General features: G+C 55.6%; 4 protein-coding genes and 1 non-coding gene across 5 annotated transcripts; 1 reads left to right on the plus strand and 4 right to left on the minus strand.

Moving 5' to 3' along the window:
- Window positions 1–699: 699 nt before the first annotated feature.
- DCS_04894 (myosin type II heavy chain) lies at window positions 700–7,971 on the plus strand (the record flags this gene model as incomplete). Its single annotated transcript, XM_040802200.1, has 3 exons — window positions 700–1,131; window positions 1,192–7,401; window positions 7,537–7,971. 3 exons carry the CDS (start codon window positions 700–702, stop codon window positions 7,969–7,971), a joined length of 7,077 nt encoding a protein of 2,358 aa, XP_040657233.1.
- An 852-nt stretch (window positions 7,972–8,823) lies between these two features.
- Window positions 8,824–8,915, minus strand: DCS_t65. Its single transcript has one exon. It is a non-coding gene; the product is annotated as a tRNA-Pro (tRNA).
- Window positions 8,916–9,955: 1,040 nt separating this feature from the next.
- On the minus strand, window positions 9,956–10,664 carry DCS_04895 (uncharacterized protein; the record flags this gene model as incomplete). Its single annotated transcript, XM_040802201.1, has 3 exons — window positions 9,956–9,997; window positions 10,057–10,142; window positions 10,229–10,664. 3 exons carry the CDS (start codon window positions 10,662–10,664, stop codon window positions 9,956–9,958), a joined length of 564 nt encoding a protein of 187 aa, XP_040657234.1.
- Window positions 10,665–13,047: 2,383 nt separating this feature from the next.
- DCS_04896 (putative ubiquitin thiolesterase L3) lies at window positions 13,048–13,906 on the minus strand (the record flags this gene model as incomplete). The annotated part of the gene is made up of 2 exons (XM_040802202.1): window positions 13,048–13,418; window positions 13,534–13,906. The coding sequence occupies 2 exons, from the start codon at window positions 13,904–13,906 to the stop codon at window positions 13,048–13,050; spliced, it is 744 nt and encodes a 247-aa protein (XP_040657235.1).
- A 1,091-nt stretch (window positions 13,907–14,997) lies between these two features.
- On the minus strand, window positions 14,998–16,303 carry DCS_04897 (zinc finger domain-containing protein; the record flags this gene model as incomplete). Its single annotated transcript, XM_040802203.1, has 6 exons — window positions 14,998–15,546; window positions 15,611–15,709; window positions 15,776–15,848; window positions 15,896–15,997; window positions 16,057–16,192; window positions 16,285–16,303. 6 exons carry the CDS (start codon window positions 16,301–16,303, stop codon window positions 14,998–15,000), a joined length of 978 nt encoding a protein of 325 aa, XP_040657236.1.
- Window positions 16,304–17,218: the final 915 nt, after the last annotated feature.

Below are 17,218 nucleotides of genomic sequence, written 5' to 3' on the forward strand. Positions count from 1 at the left end.
TTGATGCTTCCGATGGAGTGGCTCCGAAGCAAGTCCGGTTTCTCCTCGACGACACGTGTGACGGTTGGTCAGAGGACATTTAACTCGCCGCGACGCGCAATGTTTGGAGCAGGTATCGGGAAATAAGCCGCGGCGTCGACTTTAACGAGATTGGACGTAGCAGCAGTGCTGAAGGTGCGTGTACGCAACATGCACTCACACAGCAGCTGGTAGGAGCGGCTGTCCGAATCAATATCTATATTAAGAGCTCGGATGAAAATCGACTCAGCGTTCTCGTCTCCTCATTAAATTTGAAGATGCTAGTCCACATGTTGCTTAGCGCTAAAATCTTGGATGTCATGGTAGTCACGTGACGGTTGTATGTTTACATTGGGGGCGCCATTTCCCCCGGCAACGGGGCCTAGCTGTCATCCCCTCAGCCCGCGTCGCTTCGCGCCTTCAAGACGACATCGTCATTCTCTTGAGGCCAATTATCATTCTTTAGCGTCTTCCAGCGTCGGTTCTCCCATTCTCATCCCCACTGCGTGCATAGAAGTACGTACATGTACTCTTCTACCGACTCGGACGGAGGGAGTGTCTGTTTGGTTTGCACGCAACATTTGCTGTTCGGTCACAACAACTTGAACCATCACGGCTTTTCACAACCCATTTGACTGACCGGGTCTCTGCCGAGGCGCTGGTTGATGCGCACGACCAGTCATGTCCTTCAACCCCAATGCCTCGGCGCAACGGCGCAATAATCCCTTCCAACGAAATGCCTCCCCCTCGCCGGGACCAGCAACCACCAGCTCAGCCCTCTTCTCGTCTCCTCTTTCCAAAACTCCCATCTCGCATGCCAGGTCACAATCCTCAAGCTCCTTTGGGGCGGCGCTTGTTGCGCCGGGTAGCACCCCTCGGCATCGGGTCGACTCGAGGAGCGGAACTCCAACATCGAGCACCTTTGCACCTTCCTTCATCAAAACGGAAGAGATGACGCGAAGTCAGGATGTTGTCAAGGGAATCGAGGGAGAGAATGACTTTTCTGGAAAGAGATACGTGTGGTTGAAAGACCCGCAAAGCGCATTCATCAAAGGTTGGGTTGTGGACGAGCTCGCGGATAATCAGATCCGTGTGCAGACCGATGACGGAACGGTAAGGTGCCTCTGGGCGGCGGACGCAACTGCATAGTGGCTGACGTTTCGGTATTTTCAGGTGCGCGAAGTGGACGTTGACAGCGTCGACAAAGTGAACCCTGCCAAGTTCGACAAGGCAAACGATATGGCCGAGTTGACCCATCTGAACGAGGCATCAGTCGTACACAATCTGCACATGAGACATCAGTCCGATCTCATCTACACCTATTCCGGTCTCTTCCTTGTCACCGTCAATCCATATTGCCCCCTCCCCATATACAGCAACGAATACATCAACATGTATAGAGGACGGAGTCGAGAAGATACGAAGCCGCATATATTCGCCATGGCCGACGAAGCTTTCCGAAACCTAGTGGAAGAAGGGCGCAATCAGAGCATCCTGGTAACTGGCGAGTCTGGAGCCGGAAAGACGGAAAACACCAAGAAAGTCATCCAGTATCTCGCAGCCGTTGCGCAGACAGACACAGTCGTGGCAAAGGGAAAGCATCAACACTCCAATCTGTCTCAGCAGATACTCCGAGCCAACCCGATCCTCGAGGCATTCGGAAATGCTCAGACTGTTCGAAACAATAACTCGTCTCGTTTTGGCAAATTTATCCGGATTGAGTTCAACCGAGGTGGCGCGATTACAGGCGCGTTCATCGATTGGTACCTCCTCGAGAAGTCGAGGGTCATCAGGATCAACCAGTACGAACGAAACTATCACATATTCTACCAACTCCTGAAGGGCGCCGATGGTAGGCTGAAGAAGAGCTTGCTCCTCGATGGACTCGGCGTTGAAGACTTCTCTTACACACGAAACGGTCACGACAGTATCGCCGGTGTCTCCGACAGCGAAGAATGGACCTCGCTCATGGAAGCCTTTGACGTCATGGAGTTTTCGGTAGACGACCGGCTTTCCATTCTCCGAACAATCGCTGCTGTTCTTCATCTGGGCAACATCGATGTTGTCAAAGAGAGCCGCGGCGCTGATCAGGCTCGTTTGGCACCCAACGCGAAGGAAGAGGCGGCCAAAGTGTGCGAGCTCCTTGGTGTTCCCTTGGACCCTTTCCTTCGGGGCTTACTCCACCCCAAGGTCAAGGCGGGACGCGAGTGGGTAGAAAAGGTGCAAACGCCCGAACAAGTGCGTCTCAGTCTCGACGCCCTGTCCAAGGGCATCTACGAACGCGGTTTTGGAAACCTCGTGTCCAGGATAAACCAACAGCTGGACCGAACGGGCATGGGTTTGGACGACTCCAAGTTCATCGGCGTCCTCGACATTGCCGGTTTCGAGATTTTCGAACAAAACAGCTTCGAGCAGCTCTGCATCAACTACACTAACGAGAAGCTGCAGCAATTCTTCAATCATCACATGTTCGTGTTGGAGCAGGAAGAGTATGCTCGGGAGCAGATTGAATGGCAGTTTATCGATTTCGGTCGAGACTTGCAGCCTACCATCGACCTCATCGAGCTGTCGAATCCGATCGGCATCTTCTCCTGCCTAGACGAAGACTGCGTCATGCCCAAAGCCACGGACAAGTCATTTACGGAGAAGCTTAACTCGCTCTGGGACAAAAAGTCGAACAAATATCGCCCCTCCCGCCTGGAACACGGCTTCGTCCTCACCCACTACGCGGCCGCCGTCGAGTACTCGACCGAAGGTTGGCTGGAGAAAAATAAGGATCCGCTGAATGATAACATCACGCGGTTGCTTGCCACTTCTGCCGACAGGCACGTTGCCGAACTCTTTGCTGACTGCGCCGCCGACATGGAAGGAGATGCTGGGGGGAGAAGTCGGGTGAAGAAGGGCCTCTTCCGTACGGTGGCCCAAAGACACAAGGAGCAACTCCACAGCCTCATGACGCAACTTCACTCTACTCACCCTCACTTTGTCCGTTGTATCCTGCCCAATCACAAGAAGCGGCCGAAACTGTTCGATAATATCTTGGTCTTGGACCAACTTCGTTGCAACGGTGTCTTGGAGGGTATTCGGATCGCTCGCACCGGCTTTCCCAACAGGCTGCCATTCGCAGAATTCCGTCAGCGATATGAAGTGCTCTGCTCCAACATGCCCAAGGGATACCTCGAAGGCCAGGCAGCTGCCACCATCATGCTCCAGAAACTGGGCCTCGACAAGACACACTATCGCGTTGGCATCTCCAAGGTCTTTTTCAGGGCAGGTGTGCTCGCTGAGCTGGAAGAGCAGCGAGATGCTCTGATTACTGAAATCATGGCCCGTTTCCAGTCTGTCGCTCGAGGATTTATTCAACGGCGGGCGGCCTACAAGTTGCTGTTTAAAACGGAAGCGGCTCAGATCATACAACGAAACTTCCACGTCTACCTGAAGCTCGCCGAGAATCCTTGGTGGCAGCTCATCGTAAAGATGAAGCCACTGCTCGGGGCAACGCGCACAGCAACGGAGGTTACGAGACGTGACGGCATGATCAAAGAGCTCAACGACAAGATGCAACGGGAGCTGGACGTTCGGCAGAAGTTGGAGGAGGAACGGAGAAACTGCCACGCTGAAATGGTGCGGATCCGGCAAACGTTGGAGAGCGAGCGCGCACTGGCATTAGACAAGGAAGAGATTTTCAAGCGTCTTCAAATCCGTGAGGTGGAGTTGGAAGAAAAGCTTGCCGGAGCAATTGACGACCAGGAGCGACTGGAGGATCAGCTCGACGAGCTCATGGAGGCCAAAAACCGTGCGGAACAAGAGGTGGAGAGGTGCCGTGCCCAACTCGAGCAGGCGGCAAACCTTATCGCAAAGCTCGAGGAAGAGAAAATCGAGCTATCCGAGAGATCAGCCGAGTTGGAAAGCGCGATCCGAGAGATCTCGCAAAGGCAGTCTGAGCGCGGCGAGCAGGAGGCAGTGCTGGAGGGCGAGATCAAGATGCTGCAGAGCCAGCTGTCTCTCAAGGACAGGAAAGCCCAGGATCTGGAGAGCAAGCTGCTGCAGGTCGACCAGGACCTCGGCGTGAAACTGCACACAACGCAGAAGGCGCTGGATGCGATCAAGCTCCGCGAATCTCGGCTGTCGGAAGAAAACAAAAACCTTCAACAGCAGCTCTCGCAGCTCTCCAAGACGTCGACCGATTACGAGGACCTCGTCCGCGGCAAGGAGAGCGAGCTTGCCTTGCTGCGAAGCGACAAGCGCAAATTGGAGGAAGAGCGACAGAGCTTAGAAGGCCAGGCGAAATCCTTGGCCGACGAAAAGGCCACGATCACGAACAAATTTCGTGACGTTCAGGCGGAGCTTGTTGCGATGAGGACGAGACAGTCGCAACTAGAACGCGAGGCCGAGGAGGCCAGAACACTGCTCGAGGCGCGCCTCTCCGAAGACGCCCAAGCGGACCAAAACCGAGCTCTACTGGACTCACAAATCAAGGACTTGAAAGAGGAACTGTACAAAACTCAGACGGACTTGAGCAGGGAGCGTCAGTCGCGCGACGATGTGCAGCTTCTCGCCGAACACAAGTACGAGTCACTCAAAGAAAAGTTTGATCGTCTCAACGAGTCCAAGATCATCATCGAAAAGGAGCTGTACGCTCAGCAAGACACCCTGCGTCGAACGATGGAATCCCGCACCGCGGTGGAGAAGGAGAGGGACGAGGCTCGGGATGAGATTCGACGCCTGCGTGTGGCCAAATCTCAGGCCGAGGAAGCTCGGCAACAGGCTGAGATGGCGGGCGAGCGACTGGCGTCCAGGCAGGCGCGTGAGAGGGAACAGAGCCTTGTCAGGGACCTCGACGCGGCTCAGGAGCGGTTGCAATGGTACGAGCAAGAGTGCGGGAACCTCAATCGCCAGATTGAGGATCTCAATAAGCTGATTCTGTCGTCGGGAGAGTTCGGCCTCAAGAACGATCAAGCCAAGGAAAGGATGGAGCGAGAGCTCACAACAGTCAAGAGCCGTCTGGCGGCTTCCGAAAACGACAACCGAGCTCTCCTCAACAAACTCCAGCAGAAAGGGCTCGAGATCGCTCGGTCGACTACGCGAGCAAATGAGACGTCCCGCGGCCAGGTGGTTTCCCTTCATCGGGATAAGGGTCGACTTGAGGAACAAAACGCCGAGCTCAACAAGCAGCTGAGCGACGCGCAGGTTACAATTGCTTCCTTGGAGAAGAAGGCGGAGAAGCTTCAACTTAACCTCGAAGACCTCAACCACGAGGTAGCACGAGAAGCCCAGACGAGCAGGAATGCTGAAAAGGCTTCGTCCAACTTCACAGCTCAGCTTGCCGAAGCCAACCGGACGGTCGAGTCGGAGCGTCAACTCCGTTCACAAGCTCAATCCACCATTCGCGCTTTGCAGGCTTCCATCGACTCCCGCGATAGGGAACTGGAGGAGCTACGCGGGCAGATTCTCCGTGCTTTGAAGACGGCCGATCCCGACATGTATGCGCTGCCATCATCGAACGAGTCTAACCAGAAGGCCGTCCAAAACTTTGACCTCGTGCGAAAGGTGGAGGAGCTGCAGCAGAATCTTCGTGTCCAGACGGCAGGGAGGGCCAACGCCGAGAGCCAACTGGCGAGCCTGCGCGCCTCTCGCAACGACACGCCAACGCGACCGAAGCTGGAGGAGATTCACCTCAACGAGGCCCCCTTCAACGGATCCCCGACACAGAGACGGACGGCCAAGGTCAACAACCAGAGGTCGGCGAACGCGTCGACGCCAGTGCAGCGGGCGCCGGATGCGGACCTCCAGGAGTCTGCCAAATCGGACAAGACGGCCGATACGGCGACGGTTAACAACCGGATGGATCTGAAGGCGGAAGTGGAAGAGCTCCAGAACCAGCTACAACTGGCACAGATGCAAAACCGCCACCTCCAGAGCCAACTGGATCGGAGCACGCCGGTTCCGGATAACTACGATGAACAGAGCCCGTCGCTGCGCAGGATGCAAAAACTCGAAAAAGTCAACAGCCGTCTGCACGAGATGCTGGATGACTCATCCAAGAAGGTATCGGCGCTCGAGAAGACAATGCGAGCCGGTGAGCTGTCCTTGCGAGATGTACAAGCCAGGTCCCACGAAGAGATTCTGGATGTTCTCAACAATCAGGAGGAATCGCGCCGCTCTCTTCTGCACAGCCACAAGGATGCTGTGGCAGAGCTGACGGATGTGAAGTCCCACTTTGACAAGATGAGGCACGACAGGGCGAAACTCGAGGTGGAGTTGCGGGACACGAGGTCGGACCTGCAGGAGATGACGGTGGCGCGCGAGCAAGAGTCGCAGAGCCGAAGTCAGCTGCTGCAGGAGTACGCCGACCTTCAGATCCGGCTGGACGCGGAGTCGTCGAAGCTCGCCGACGTCAGCTCGAGCCTCGACATGTACAGGAGCAGGGCGGACGAGTACTTTGGCAAGCTCGAGCAGGCCGAGATTGCCGTTCTCAAAGCGAGCCGGGCGGAGCAGTTTGCGAGGTCGCAGGCCAAGGAGGCGGAGGATACGTACACGGAGGTGATGGCGGAGCGTCAGAAGATGGACGCGAGCATCGACGACCTGCAGCGGCAGAATCAGCGTCTCGAGGAGAGGGTCGAGGACATCTCGACGGACCTTGAATCCGTCACGCAGGCGAAGAAGCGGCTGCAGCACGAGCTCGAGGACTACCGAAACCAGCGGGCGATTGACATCGAGGACAAGGAGTCGAGCATGGAGCAGACACGGAAGAAGTATCAGGCCGAGTTTGCGACGCTGGCGAAGGAACTGGACCTCGCGCGCGAGGAGAAGCTCTACAAGCAGGCGGAGATTGCCCGGCTGCGGGAGGAACTAGACGAGCTCCGGTCGAAGTGGGACGACGAGGTGCTCAACAGCTCGACGTGGAGCAAAGAGAAGGCGCGGCTCGAATCGACGCTGGCGGACGTGGCATCGTCGCGCGACGAGGCGGTGACGGCCCACAACGATGCACAAGGGAAGGTCGTCTCGCTGCTATCGCAGGTGCGAACGCTCCGGTCGGCCGTCGACGAGGTCGCCTCCGAGCGCGACCACCTTCAGCGAGAGAAGCGAAGCATCGAGGCTCGACTGGAAGAGGCCAAGACCAACCTCGAGGAGCTGACGAACGCTGGTGAGAGCCCGTCGATCCGGGACGCCGCGAGCATGGACAGGGAAGTGCTCGAGCTCAAATCCAAGCTCGCGCACCAGGAGGACATTGCGGCGGCGGCGGTGGAGAAGATGCGGCGAGCCGAAGCTCTGGCGTCGGAGATTCAAAAGGACATTGCGACTGAGCGCGAGGCTAGCACGGGACTTCAGAGGCAAAAAGCGTCGCTCGAGAAGAGCCTGAACGAGGCGCAGCTCAAGCTCGTGGACCTTGAGACCAAGGGCTACTCGAGCGCCAGCCAAGACATCAAGTTCCTTCACAAGCGCATCCAAGAGGCAAGCTATTCACTCCCCACGGCTCTTCGACTTTGGGCACCGACCTGCTAACACGTGTCACAGCTTGAGTCGCAGCTGGAGGAACAGGAGACGGAGCGGAGCAAGTCTCAGCGGTCGGTGCGCAACGTCGATCGGGTCGTCAAGGATCTCCAGGGCCAGGTCGAGCGCAAGGAGAAGCAGAATACGCAACTGTCGGACGACGTCAACCGGATGCGCGACAAGGTCGACAAGCTGCTCCAGACGATTGACGAACTGCAGGCTTCCGAGTCGACGAACCAGCTGTCGGCGCGCCGGGCCGAACGCGAGCTTCGCGAGGAGAAGGAAAAGACGCTGCGGCTGGAGCGTGAGATTGGGGACTGGAAAGGCCGACGAATGGGGGGACCGGCCAGTCTCCCCGGCAGCCGGGTCGGTGCTTGGAGGGGCGGGAGTGAAATCGACGATGGGTCCGTCACTGACACGTTGAACAGAGCACCAAGCCTCACAAAGGGGTTCATGTGACGTACGTGTAGGAGTACGGTGTACAAAGGAGAGGATATTTGACATGCCGATGGCGACACGCAGGCGTTTGTATCGCGCGAGTGTATTGTCTATTGTTTATGCAAGGCTATTCTTGTGTGAATTTAAACACATATATACGGGATGGGACATTGCTTCGAACAATGAATACCTCGGCCTACTACCAATGGTGCCAATTCATGTGAGATCGAAAGCGCATTTGTAGAAAGAAAAATAAATCAAACAGTAGAAAGAAAGCAAGACGGCGAAGGCTTGATGATGTGTGAAGTTGGACTATCTATCGCGGGCAAGTTGATACGTTTCATATACTGTAGGGTAACCATCGACTTATCACCTGAAATACTTGTAAGTAACATGACTAATCGCGTCATGCCCCACCAACACCTTTAGTGGAGCGTGGCACGATGAATTCCTTAGTATTCAAGAAACCAGAAGGTGGCAGGCATTGTGATTCGGATGAAAAAAATATTACGATGAAGGAAAATGAGTTAGCAAGCAGATGACGAGAGTACAAGGCAAAATACAAGCAGTACTCCGTACTCACTCACGCATTATTCCAAGGTGAGTACTGCTTGCTAACTGACTTGTGTGCATATATGCTTGACGGGCTATGCAGTGTACATAAATAAGTACAAGTAAGTAAGCAAAGCAAAACAAAGCAAGTATTGGTACTTAAAACGGTCATACATATTGTGACCAAACGGTAAAAAGGCAAAAAGAAGGACGGGATTGAACCCCCGGGACCTCTCGCAAGCTTATATATATACCATTAGGGTTTCACTTCATAAAAACGTCACCCATTATGTGACCAAAACGGTGAAAAGGCAAAAAAGAGGGTCTGGCCGGGGATTGAACCCGGGACCTCTCGCAAGCTTATAACATAGGGTTTTCCCTAAGCGAGAATCATACCACTAGACCACCAGACCAAACAAGCCGAGATCAGAAGACGCTGCTTGTGGTTACGTGAAAACCGCTGCGTTATTTTGCACTACATTGATAAGATTTAAACCTAGGTTGTCGTGGCTGGACCCGGTTCATGACCTCATTTGCGCTTCTAGGGTAGAGAGGATTACCCAGGCATATTTACTAGTATAAAAATATCATTTTTTGTTGATACAATCATCGCCAGAACAGAATGGACTGACTTTTCTTGCATGGACAATCCATACGTACATACTGTATGAACCGTAGTTCAGCGTTTAGCAGCTGTTAGCGTACAAACAATTACCGACCACGACAGTGTAGCTATACTTCCTTCAAAGCCTATCCTTTCGCCGTCGCATATGTACAGGTACTTACTTTACTTTCAGGCTCATCCCGGATTCTTTGGCTTGGCTTGGGTCACAGTCGTCTGGCCAGCGTCGCCACCCATGACGCACTCTCATGGCTCATGGACAGAGTTTAAGCTCGACGACGATCGGCGCTTTCTTTCTTTATATCCTCGTACGTCGTCATCGGGACAGCCGGCCAGCGAGGACCGAGGCCATTGCCATATCCATGTGTATCTCAGCTATTTTGTCTCATCGCCGCGGTTGTGGCGGCAGAGCCGTGTCCTCTACAAGTTAGCTCAGCATCCGACGTGCGTGCTGGAGTGAGTAACAAAGTTCCTCAGAAGAAGTTTGTACTTGCTAGAAATCATAATGCCCACGTCTCATTCGTTGTTCTAGCTCTTGTTCCGTGAATCAGACCCAACTATGGTGCAACATCGGCATGACGAGAGTTGATTCGTTTCATCATCACGGAAATCATGACTGGCCAAAACGACACGCGCGTGCACCAAACATTAGGTAGTTATTGTACAGATACATACGTATGTGCTACTCTAAACTGATTGTCCTCAGAAGTAAACCGATGGTACCCCCCCCAAATGGAAGAGCCATGAGGTCTTGGAATAGTATCAGCAGCGCTAATGCGAGGTCCCGATACCGACCCAAACATGCGTGCGGCTTGATCGATATCATCTCTTTTACACGCCAATGGCATTCTGGCAGAGAAGAGCCTGGCCGGCCTGAAGAGGGATTGAGTATCAGTAGGGTGATTTGAGTACTTTGGCGAGCATCTACTTACAACCGGGACGGTGCAGCACTTGGCCTGGGCGCCGGATGCGGCGCAGTTTCGCTTAAAGCTGCTCGCACTCGTGGGCCGGCGGGAGGCTACGTGATGAAATCCATTAGCTGTTGCTCGAGATTGAAGCTGGCGAGACAGAAGGGAATGGAAGAAGAATGAGAAGGGAACGTACGGTTCTTGCAGTCGAGGCCGGCAATACCACCGACGTCGGTGGAGCAGCACTGAGGGTTTGTGTAGAGGAGACCACGAGGGCAAGCTCGGTAGCGGCGGCCGCCGTTTCCGTTTCCGTGGCCGTCACGGTGGCCGTCGCGGTGGCCGTCGCGGTCGCCGTGGCCGCGGTGGTCGCGGTCTCCGTGGCGGTCTCCGTGGCGGTAGTGGTCACGGTCTCCGTAGTAATCGCGGCTGCCGTAGCGGTCACCGTATCCGCGGTGGCCGTCATTGTCATAATCATCATCGTGTCCGTGGCGGCCACGACCAGGAAGGTAATCCTTGCCGTGGTGGCGATCGTCGTAGTGGCGATCAGCAGGGTAGTCGCAGTCGCGGCACTGGCTTGAGGGCATGGCGAGGACGCCGGCGAAGAGGATGGAGGCAACAGCGATGAACTTCATCTTGACGGTTTGGACTTGGACTCGAGGGAGAGTGTCGACAAGTGGGCAGCAGAAGACCTTGGGATCGAAGGAATGGTGAAGCGAGTGTGATGAGGATGGTGAAAAAGTACAGCCTGATCGTGGGCGGATCGAAGGGCATTTTTATATTTCGAACATGGCCTCTCGCTTGCCCTTTGAACGGCACTCGCCCCCCGGACCGATGCTGTTGTACTACAATGCTCGAGTTAGACTTAGCACCGACCTCGCGGTAAGTGTGTGCAGTCCTTGCGTCGTGAATGGACGAATATGATGTCCATGGAGAAAGTCTCGTGCCGATCAGTCAAGTCGTTCAAAAACCCCTTCACCGTCCTGGCGTCCGTGTGAACCGAGCACCTAGTCCGGACATGGGCTCCCCAAAGCAAGCCTCCCGCCGCCCGCCGGCTTGTTTTCTCTCTTGTTGGCTCTTCATCTTACGAGGAACAAGGGGAGAGGAGTAGGGCCGGCACTGGGGACGATCCGTCTCGTCTGTTGATATGCGTGACCAACCGAGTGCCGAGGAGACGTCAAAGCGGCCCATCCGCCGTAGGGCGATCTATAAAAAAGCAAACATTGGTGGAGCCGCAGGAGGGCCCCCCCTCGTCACCTACGAGCTCGGCGCTCTTTGCAAAGGGGATGCAAGTCTCAGTTACTGTGCATTCTGCCGCCTGCCGATTGGGTCGTTGAGCCTGCACGAAGAAAATATTTCCGAATTTCTCGCCGGCGTAAGGAGTCGGTGGCAAAGGGGCCGAGCGATGGTGCAAGGAGACGTCGTCGAGCGCGACAGAGAGAGAGAGAGAGAGAGAGAGAGCGAGGGACCTGCCGTCGCGATATGGCACGCGATACAGGCAAAAGTCCCACGAGAGGGAGCCATGGATGCGAAATTTCAATCGACTCGCTTCGGCATTGACAGCCTAGGGTGCGTTTCGGCCATGAACGCCTCTGTTGTTTTGTTTTCTTGTCTATGGAGCTGGTGGCCTGCCGACGACGACCCAGGGCCGTGACGAGAAGAACAACGATGACGAGCACCGAGGATGATGGGCCAAGGATGAAATCTGGACTAGCAAGCACGAAGGATGATGAGAAGCGATGACGACGACGACGACGACGACGACGACGACGACGACGACGAGTACTGACGATGATGTGTTGAATCCTGGCCACCGCTGGCTGGTGCAGTCGCTGGGGATAGAGGGGAGGGGAGACGGAGCACAGGGCACCACCTATGCAATGTAGAGCACAGTACGGAGTACAGAGCACGTACTGTGCAGAGTACAGAGTATTACTGTGTAGAGTACCACTTGATGACGTAGGAGTAAATCAATCTTGCTGAGAGTGGCCACTGGCAAGGCACATGCACTCACCCTAGTCGCGCCTTTTGGACCAGGGCTGAGAACTGACATTTGCCCGTTGACCGAGATGAATGTCTCGCCCTCGTTTGCTTTGCCTTCTTTTAGCTCCTCGCTCTCCCGTCCGTGACCACCGATCTGTTACAAGCAAGTTGCCGCCCGCATGTGCGCGCACTTGCGACGGCGACAACCTCGACGGTCCAACTTCGCTGCCATCGCCCGAATCGCTTCCTCTTGGTAGCCGCTCACAATGGGCAGATCATATTCTTGTCCGGATCGTCCTAATTTGCTCCCACCCTGCCGTATATCGGACGCAGACCTACCCGAGACGTTGACCCGTGCGACTCGGCATCTACGAAAGTAAAATGACAAGCCCCGACCATCTCTGCTTGTTCATCAAGCTGGCTCGAGTCCAAGTGTGTGACAGAGCAAGCGGCCCGGAGCCTACTCGGATGCGGCATGGAGTCTGGACCGAGAAAACGGCTGCCCTCTACTGTCTATGCATCATTGCCTGACCCGATCGCTCTGTATGCTCGTACATGGAGGGGATTCATCGACGAAGTGTGGGCCATCAGAGAACATGCAGGAGTCCGAGGCACACCCCGTGGTGGCTCCCACCTCCCACCGCCTCTTTCGGCACATCTACTCGGTGGGCAGTGAGGATATAGAAAGTCAACCTGTTTCGACCCATTCTCTGCCATGGCCGTCATCGTCGCAAAGTTTGCACCCTGTACTCCAAACTGCGCAAAACATCATGGGCTTCCATCGCGCCATCGCGCTCCTCTCTTGCTTGCTTCGCAACAGAGGCACGCCGACCGAGGAGGCAACCGCCCGTCTCGCCACGTCGAGGACGAGGTCATGATTGCGACGGCAGCCGCTTCATTTTTATCGTCCTCATGTCTATCATATATCCCGCCGTGACGTCCAACACTGCCGCCGGCATATTGCAAAGTCGCCTGTATATTGGAGGACATGTTTAGGGGGGATCTTGCGCTCGACAGGCGCCCCGGATGAAGGGCTCAGTCCATCGACGCGGCCAAGGCGACGGCGCTGAACCGCAAATCACCGCCTTCTCTCGCGAGGAACTTGAGCGCACCCATGGCGAGCCCCTTTGCACTCAGCACGTCTTCATCCTTGTCAAGGTCGCCCCGGCGGATGGGTCCCTTGCGCCTGCCGTCGAGCTCCCACAGCCCACCGTCGGTTCCTCTGCTGAAGCAAACGTAGTGCAGGTCAATGTCGTCCTCGGCCGCGGGCGGCGCCGTGTCGCCCGCCGAGGCGGCCTCCCGGTGGGCCGTCGCGAGCGCTCCCGTCCTTTCGAGCAAAGCCGAGCGCTCGCGTGGCGGCAGAGGTATGGACTGTTGGAGGAGGTTGCCGAGCGTTGATCCCTCTTCTGCAAACGCAAAGAGTCAGCACGTCGACGTGAGAGGGCCGAGGTACGAGTCATCAGAAAAGGCCGGTCGGGTCGAGACAAGCTCGTGCCGGTCACGGAGGAGAGTCCGGCCTACCGATAAAGTCCCTCGCCGGACCGTTGGAAACAGCATGCAGCAACCCCATCATGCCGCAGGCGTTCTTAATCGTCTGCTTCCACCACACCACCGGCTCTCCGTCACCCTTGCCCGCGTACTCCTCCATCAGGCTATCCTCGGCCATACGCTGGCTTTCGTATTCGGCGCTGACGGGGAAGACGAGCAGCAGCGCAAGAGCAGGCCGCGGGACAAAGGCCAACATGTCCGGGTCGGTGAGGGAGTAGACGTCGTGCACGCCGAGCGCGGACGAGACACCGAGTTTGTGGATGAGGCTCGTCATGAGCTGCGGGTTGGCCTCGAGGGGGATGAAGGCGGGCGCGCCCTGCCTGGGGTCTGGGCTTGTGGCCGACATGGTCAGATGGCAGGGGTCGTCAGGAGAAGCGAGCTATGTCTTGAGGCTTGCGGATACAGATGCGAGAGGAGGATGTGGTGGTGGGCTTGGACTCTAGAGCCCTCGTGAAATCGGATATCGATGAAGCCGAAGCTTGAGCTCGCAGGCTGGCAGCTACAGTACTTGTACCGCTGGCTTGGCTGGTGGGTGGTTGTGGGGGAGCTGGTGCCCTCCATGACGTCTATGAGTAATTGGACACGACAAGTATTGGCGTGCCTGGACCTGCAGGCACTGCTTTTTAGTGAGGGGCACTCACCGCAAGTACATACCCAGCCCACTGAAATAGAGCGCGTTCGCCTCTGAAACAACCAAACTCGTTCAGCGTAGCAGTACAGTCACTTGACAAAAAGACGATTCAGTTTTGGTAGCGCTACTCCTACAAATTGAATCGACATTTCTGCCACCCCACTGTAGGTGCAAATGCTCAGTGTAATACTAAGTAAGTGCTTGTACTCCCACCACCACCCTCCTCACATTGTACCTGCCCCTGTTCAGGATGGACTTTGCAGAACGCTATACGACTGCATGGTTCTGATCCCGACTTATCGCAAATTGATTACTCTGCCGCGTTTATTTCTTGTTTGCTTGGGTGTTAACCCCAATCCACTCGGGACGTTGGAACGCGGATCACGTCGCACCTACAGTGCGAGGGGCGTTGAGAGACAGACAGCATTCGCAGGTAGCAACCGCTGTTCCCTCACAGATCGCATCGACGGCACTGGTATCATTCAGAAAAAAGAAAGAAGGCTCGCATCGCACATTTGATCTGCCATCTCAGCAGGGTAGATACGACGTTGATGCCGAGGCCAAGCAGAATATGAGCTGCCAAAGGCTCGCTTTACATGCTGCCGTATGTATCGTCATAATATTCGGCCGTCCGCTTGCCCCCCCCCACCATACAACCCCATCCCCGCGGCCCCCAAAGGAACCATAGACGACGGGCAGAGATATCTAGGTAATAATACATGCCGCCTCATTCATCAGCCTGCATCCGATCCACCATTTGGCAAAACCGTACGGATAGTGGTGATGTTGATGGCTGATGACCTAGCTCAGGCCTTGCGAGGACGGCCACGACGCCGCATGGCTGGCAGCTCCTGCACATCTGCTTTTTCCGATTTGGCTGCTTCCTTGGACCGGGCACCACGCTTCGGTTTGCCTTTAGGGCCAGCTTCCGGTTCCGACTCAACGTGCTCATTTTCATACGCAGAGGATGTGACACCTACCCTTGACGACTTCTGTCCTTTGCCACCAGTGGTACCTTTGGTCGCTGCTTTGACCCTGGTCTGCTCCGTGACCTTGGCAGCAGGTTTGCGAGACTTCTTCGCCGCCGCTTCCTCCTCCTCCTTGACCCCATCCTCGGTCTCGTCCTCGGTGCAGTCCGCGGGGGCAGCCTTCCTGGCGGGCGCCGCCTTCTTGGCCTTGGTCGATTTGGACGTCTTTGCCTTCTTGGCCACCGCATCTTCTTGGTCATCTGCCGCCTTCTTGGCCTTGGCCGCTTTGGACGTCTTTGCCTTCTTAGGCACTGCATCTTCTTCGTCATCCGCCACGTTCTTGCGTCCTCGCTTGCCAGTCTTTTTCTTGAGAGCCTCGTCTTCCGACTAAAAGATGCAGAGTAAGTGGGTCAGGAGTCTTGATCAAGAGAGGCAGCGCAGCAAGACTAACTTCAGAAGCGGCGGCGGCGGCAGCAGCCTTCTCTTTCGCAGCCTTTTGCGCTTTCGTCAGGTGAATCCCCTTTTCTCCGAGTTTGTTTTTCTCGGGATCCTGGGCGTTTGTTAGAGGCCACCATCGCCGACAACGTCACGCGGCGCCGCTTGGCGGGCAACATACGCCTTTGAAATCCTCGGCGTCGATATGACCCTGCGTCACGCAGCGACGAATCTTTTCCTGCATCTTGCCGTCTCTGCGTCGCGTTAGACCCGCCAGTACCGGACGAGGGAAAGAACTCACACAAGCTCGTCGAAGCCGTCTATCATGTCAAAGTCGTACGTCCCATCGTCCTTGTCGCAAAGCTCCCGCAGATTCAGCACCTGGGCGCCCGAAACGCAACCCCTGGCACAAAATATCAGACGCTGACGGTCCCTGCTGTCCATGGCTGGTCGCTCGCTCACCAGTGCTTCCAGCTCCAGCTGCCATGCTCATTAATCTCAACCCAGGTGCCGAAGCGAATCTCTCCCTTCATGATCTTGACCCCGTCGGCCTTGCAGACGGAATCCTTGCAACCGGCCCGGTTGTTGGGTGAAGACTCTGGGCGGGACCGTCAGCACGACGTGGTGGACGCCGAACGGCCACCGGACCGAGCTCGGACTGGGCTTTCGAGTACCAGCTAAGCAACATACCGATTCGATACTGAGGCATGGTCGCAGTCTCTTGTTGCGACGCTGATGTGAGATGGCTGGTGATCTCTGATCACGGCTGCAGCGCCAGCAGGAGTGCGGCTCGTGCTTGCTATCGGAGCTGCTGATCCAGGCGCGGTAGCGTCGCTGCTTTCGCGTCAAGCGGAAGATGAGAATTCCAGATCGACGTTGTCTCGACACGATGTACCGGTCCTCTGTCGCCTGAAACACGCGCCTGTGCAGGCAAAATAGACAGCTTTGCCAAATGTGAATAATACAATTGCAGTAAAAGGCAAAGGGAACTGGGAGAGATGCAAGAGGAAGGGACGGCGGGCGGAGGAACAACCTGACGAGCGGTAGGAACCCAAACCTGCTATTATTACTACAATCCATGCACAGTACGGAGTAATACGGAGTACGGAGTACATGCAATGAATTACACTGCACAATACCAGGCAGCAACAACTAGCAGCCTGAGCGCGGGGAGGCACAAGTAGTGGGACTTTCACTACTCTGTACAAGTACAGTGCTCTCCTTCAGACATGTAAGCACCGAGTACTCCGTACTCCGTACTGCACTGTACTGCACTGTACTTCACTGTACTGCACTGTACTTCACTGTACTGTGCTGTACTTACAGTAGCATACTGTAAGTATACTGTACTTTCTTCGTGTGTGTAATTGTATGCACAAAACAGGTTCTCGTACTCGTGCATGTTAAGTACTTGTCCCACCGACTCCCCGCCCCGAGTCACTGATAGCATTAACCAGCCTGTCGCGTGTCCGCTGCTTTACTTCATCAATCCACTTGTCCCAACAGGCTGCCATCTCGTGTGACATGATGGGACGGCAGATGATTGTGAGTGAGTCGTGGCAGACGTCTGCGTCTACCCTTGCCTTCCACAATTATCGTCCTGAATTTATCGTCCATTTCTCCT

This window comes from Drechmeria coniospora, chromosome 02 (assembly GCF_001625195.1).
Source record: "Drechmeria coniospora strain ARSEF 6962 chromosome 02, whole genome shotgun sequence".
NCBI classification, from domain to species: Eukaryota; Fungi; Ascomycota; class Sordariomycetes; order Hypocreales; family Ophiocordycipitaceae; genus Drechmeria; species Drechmeria coniospora.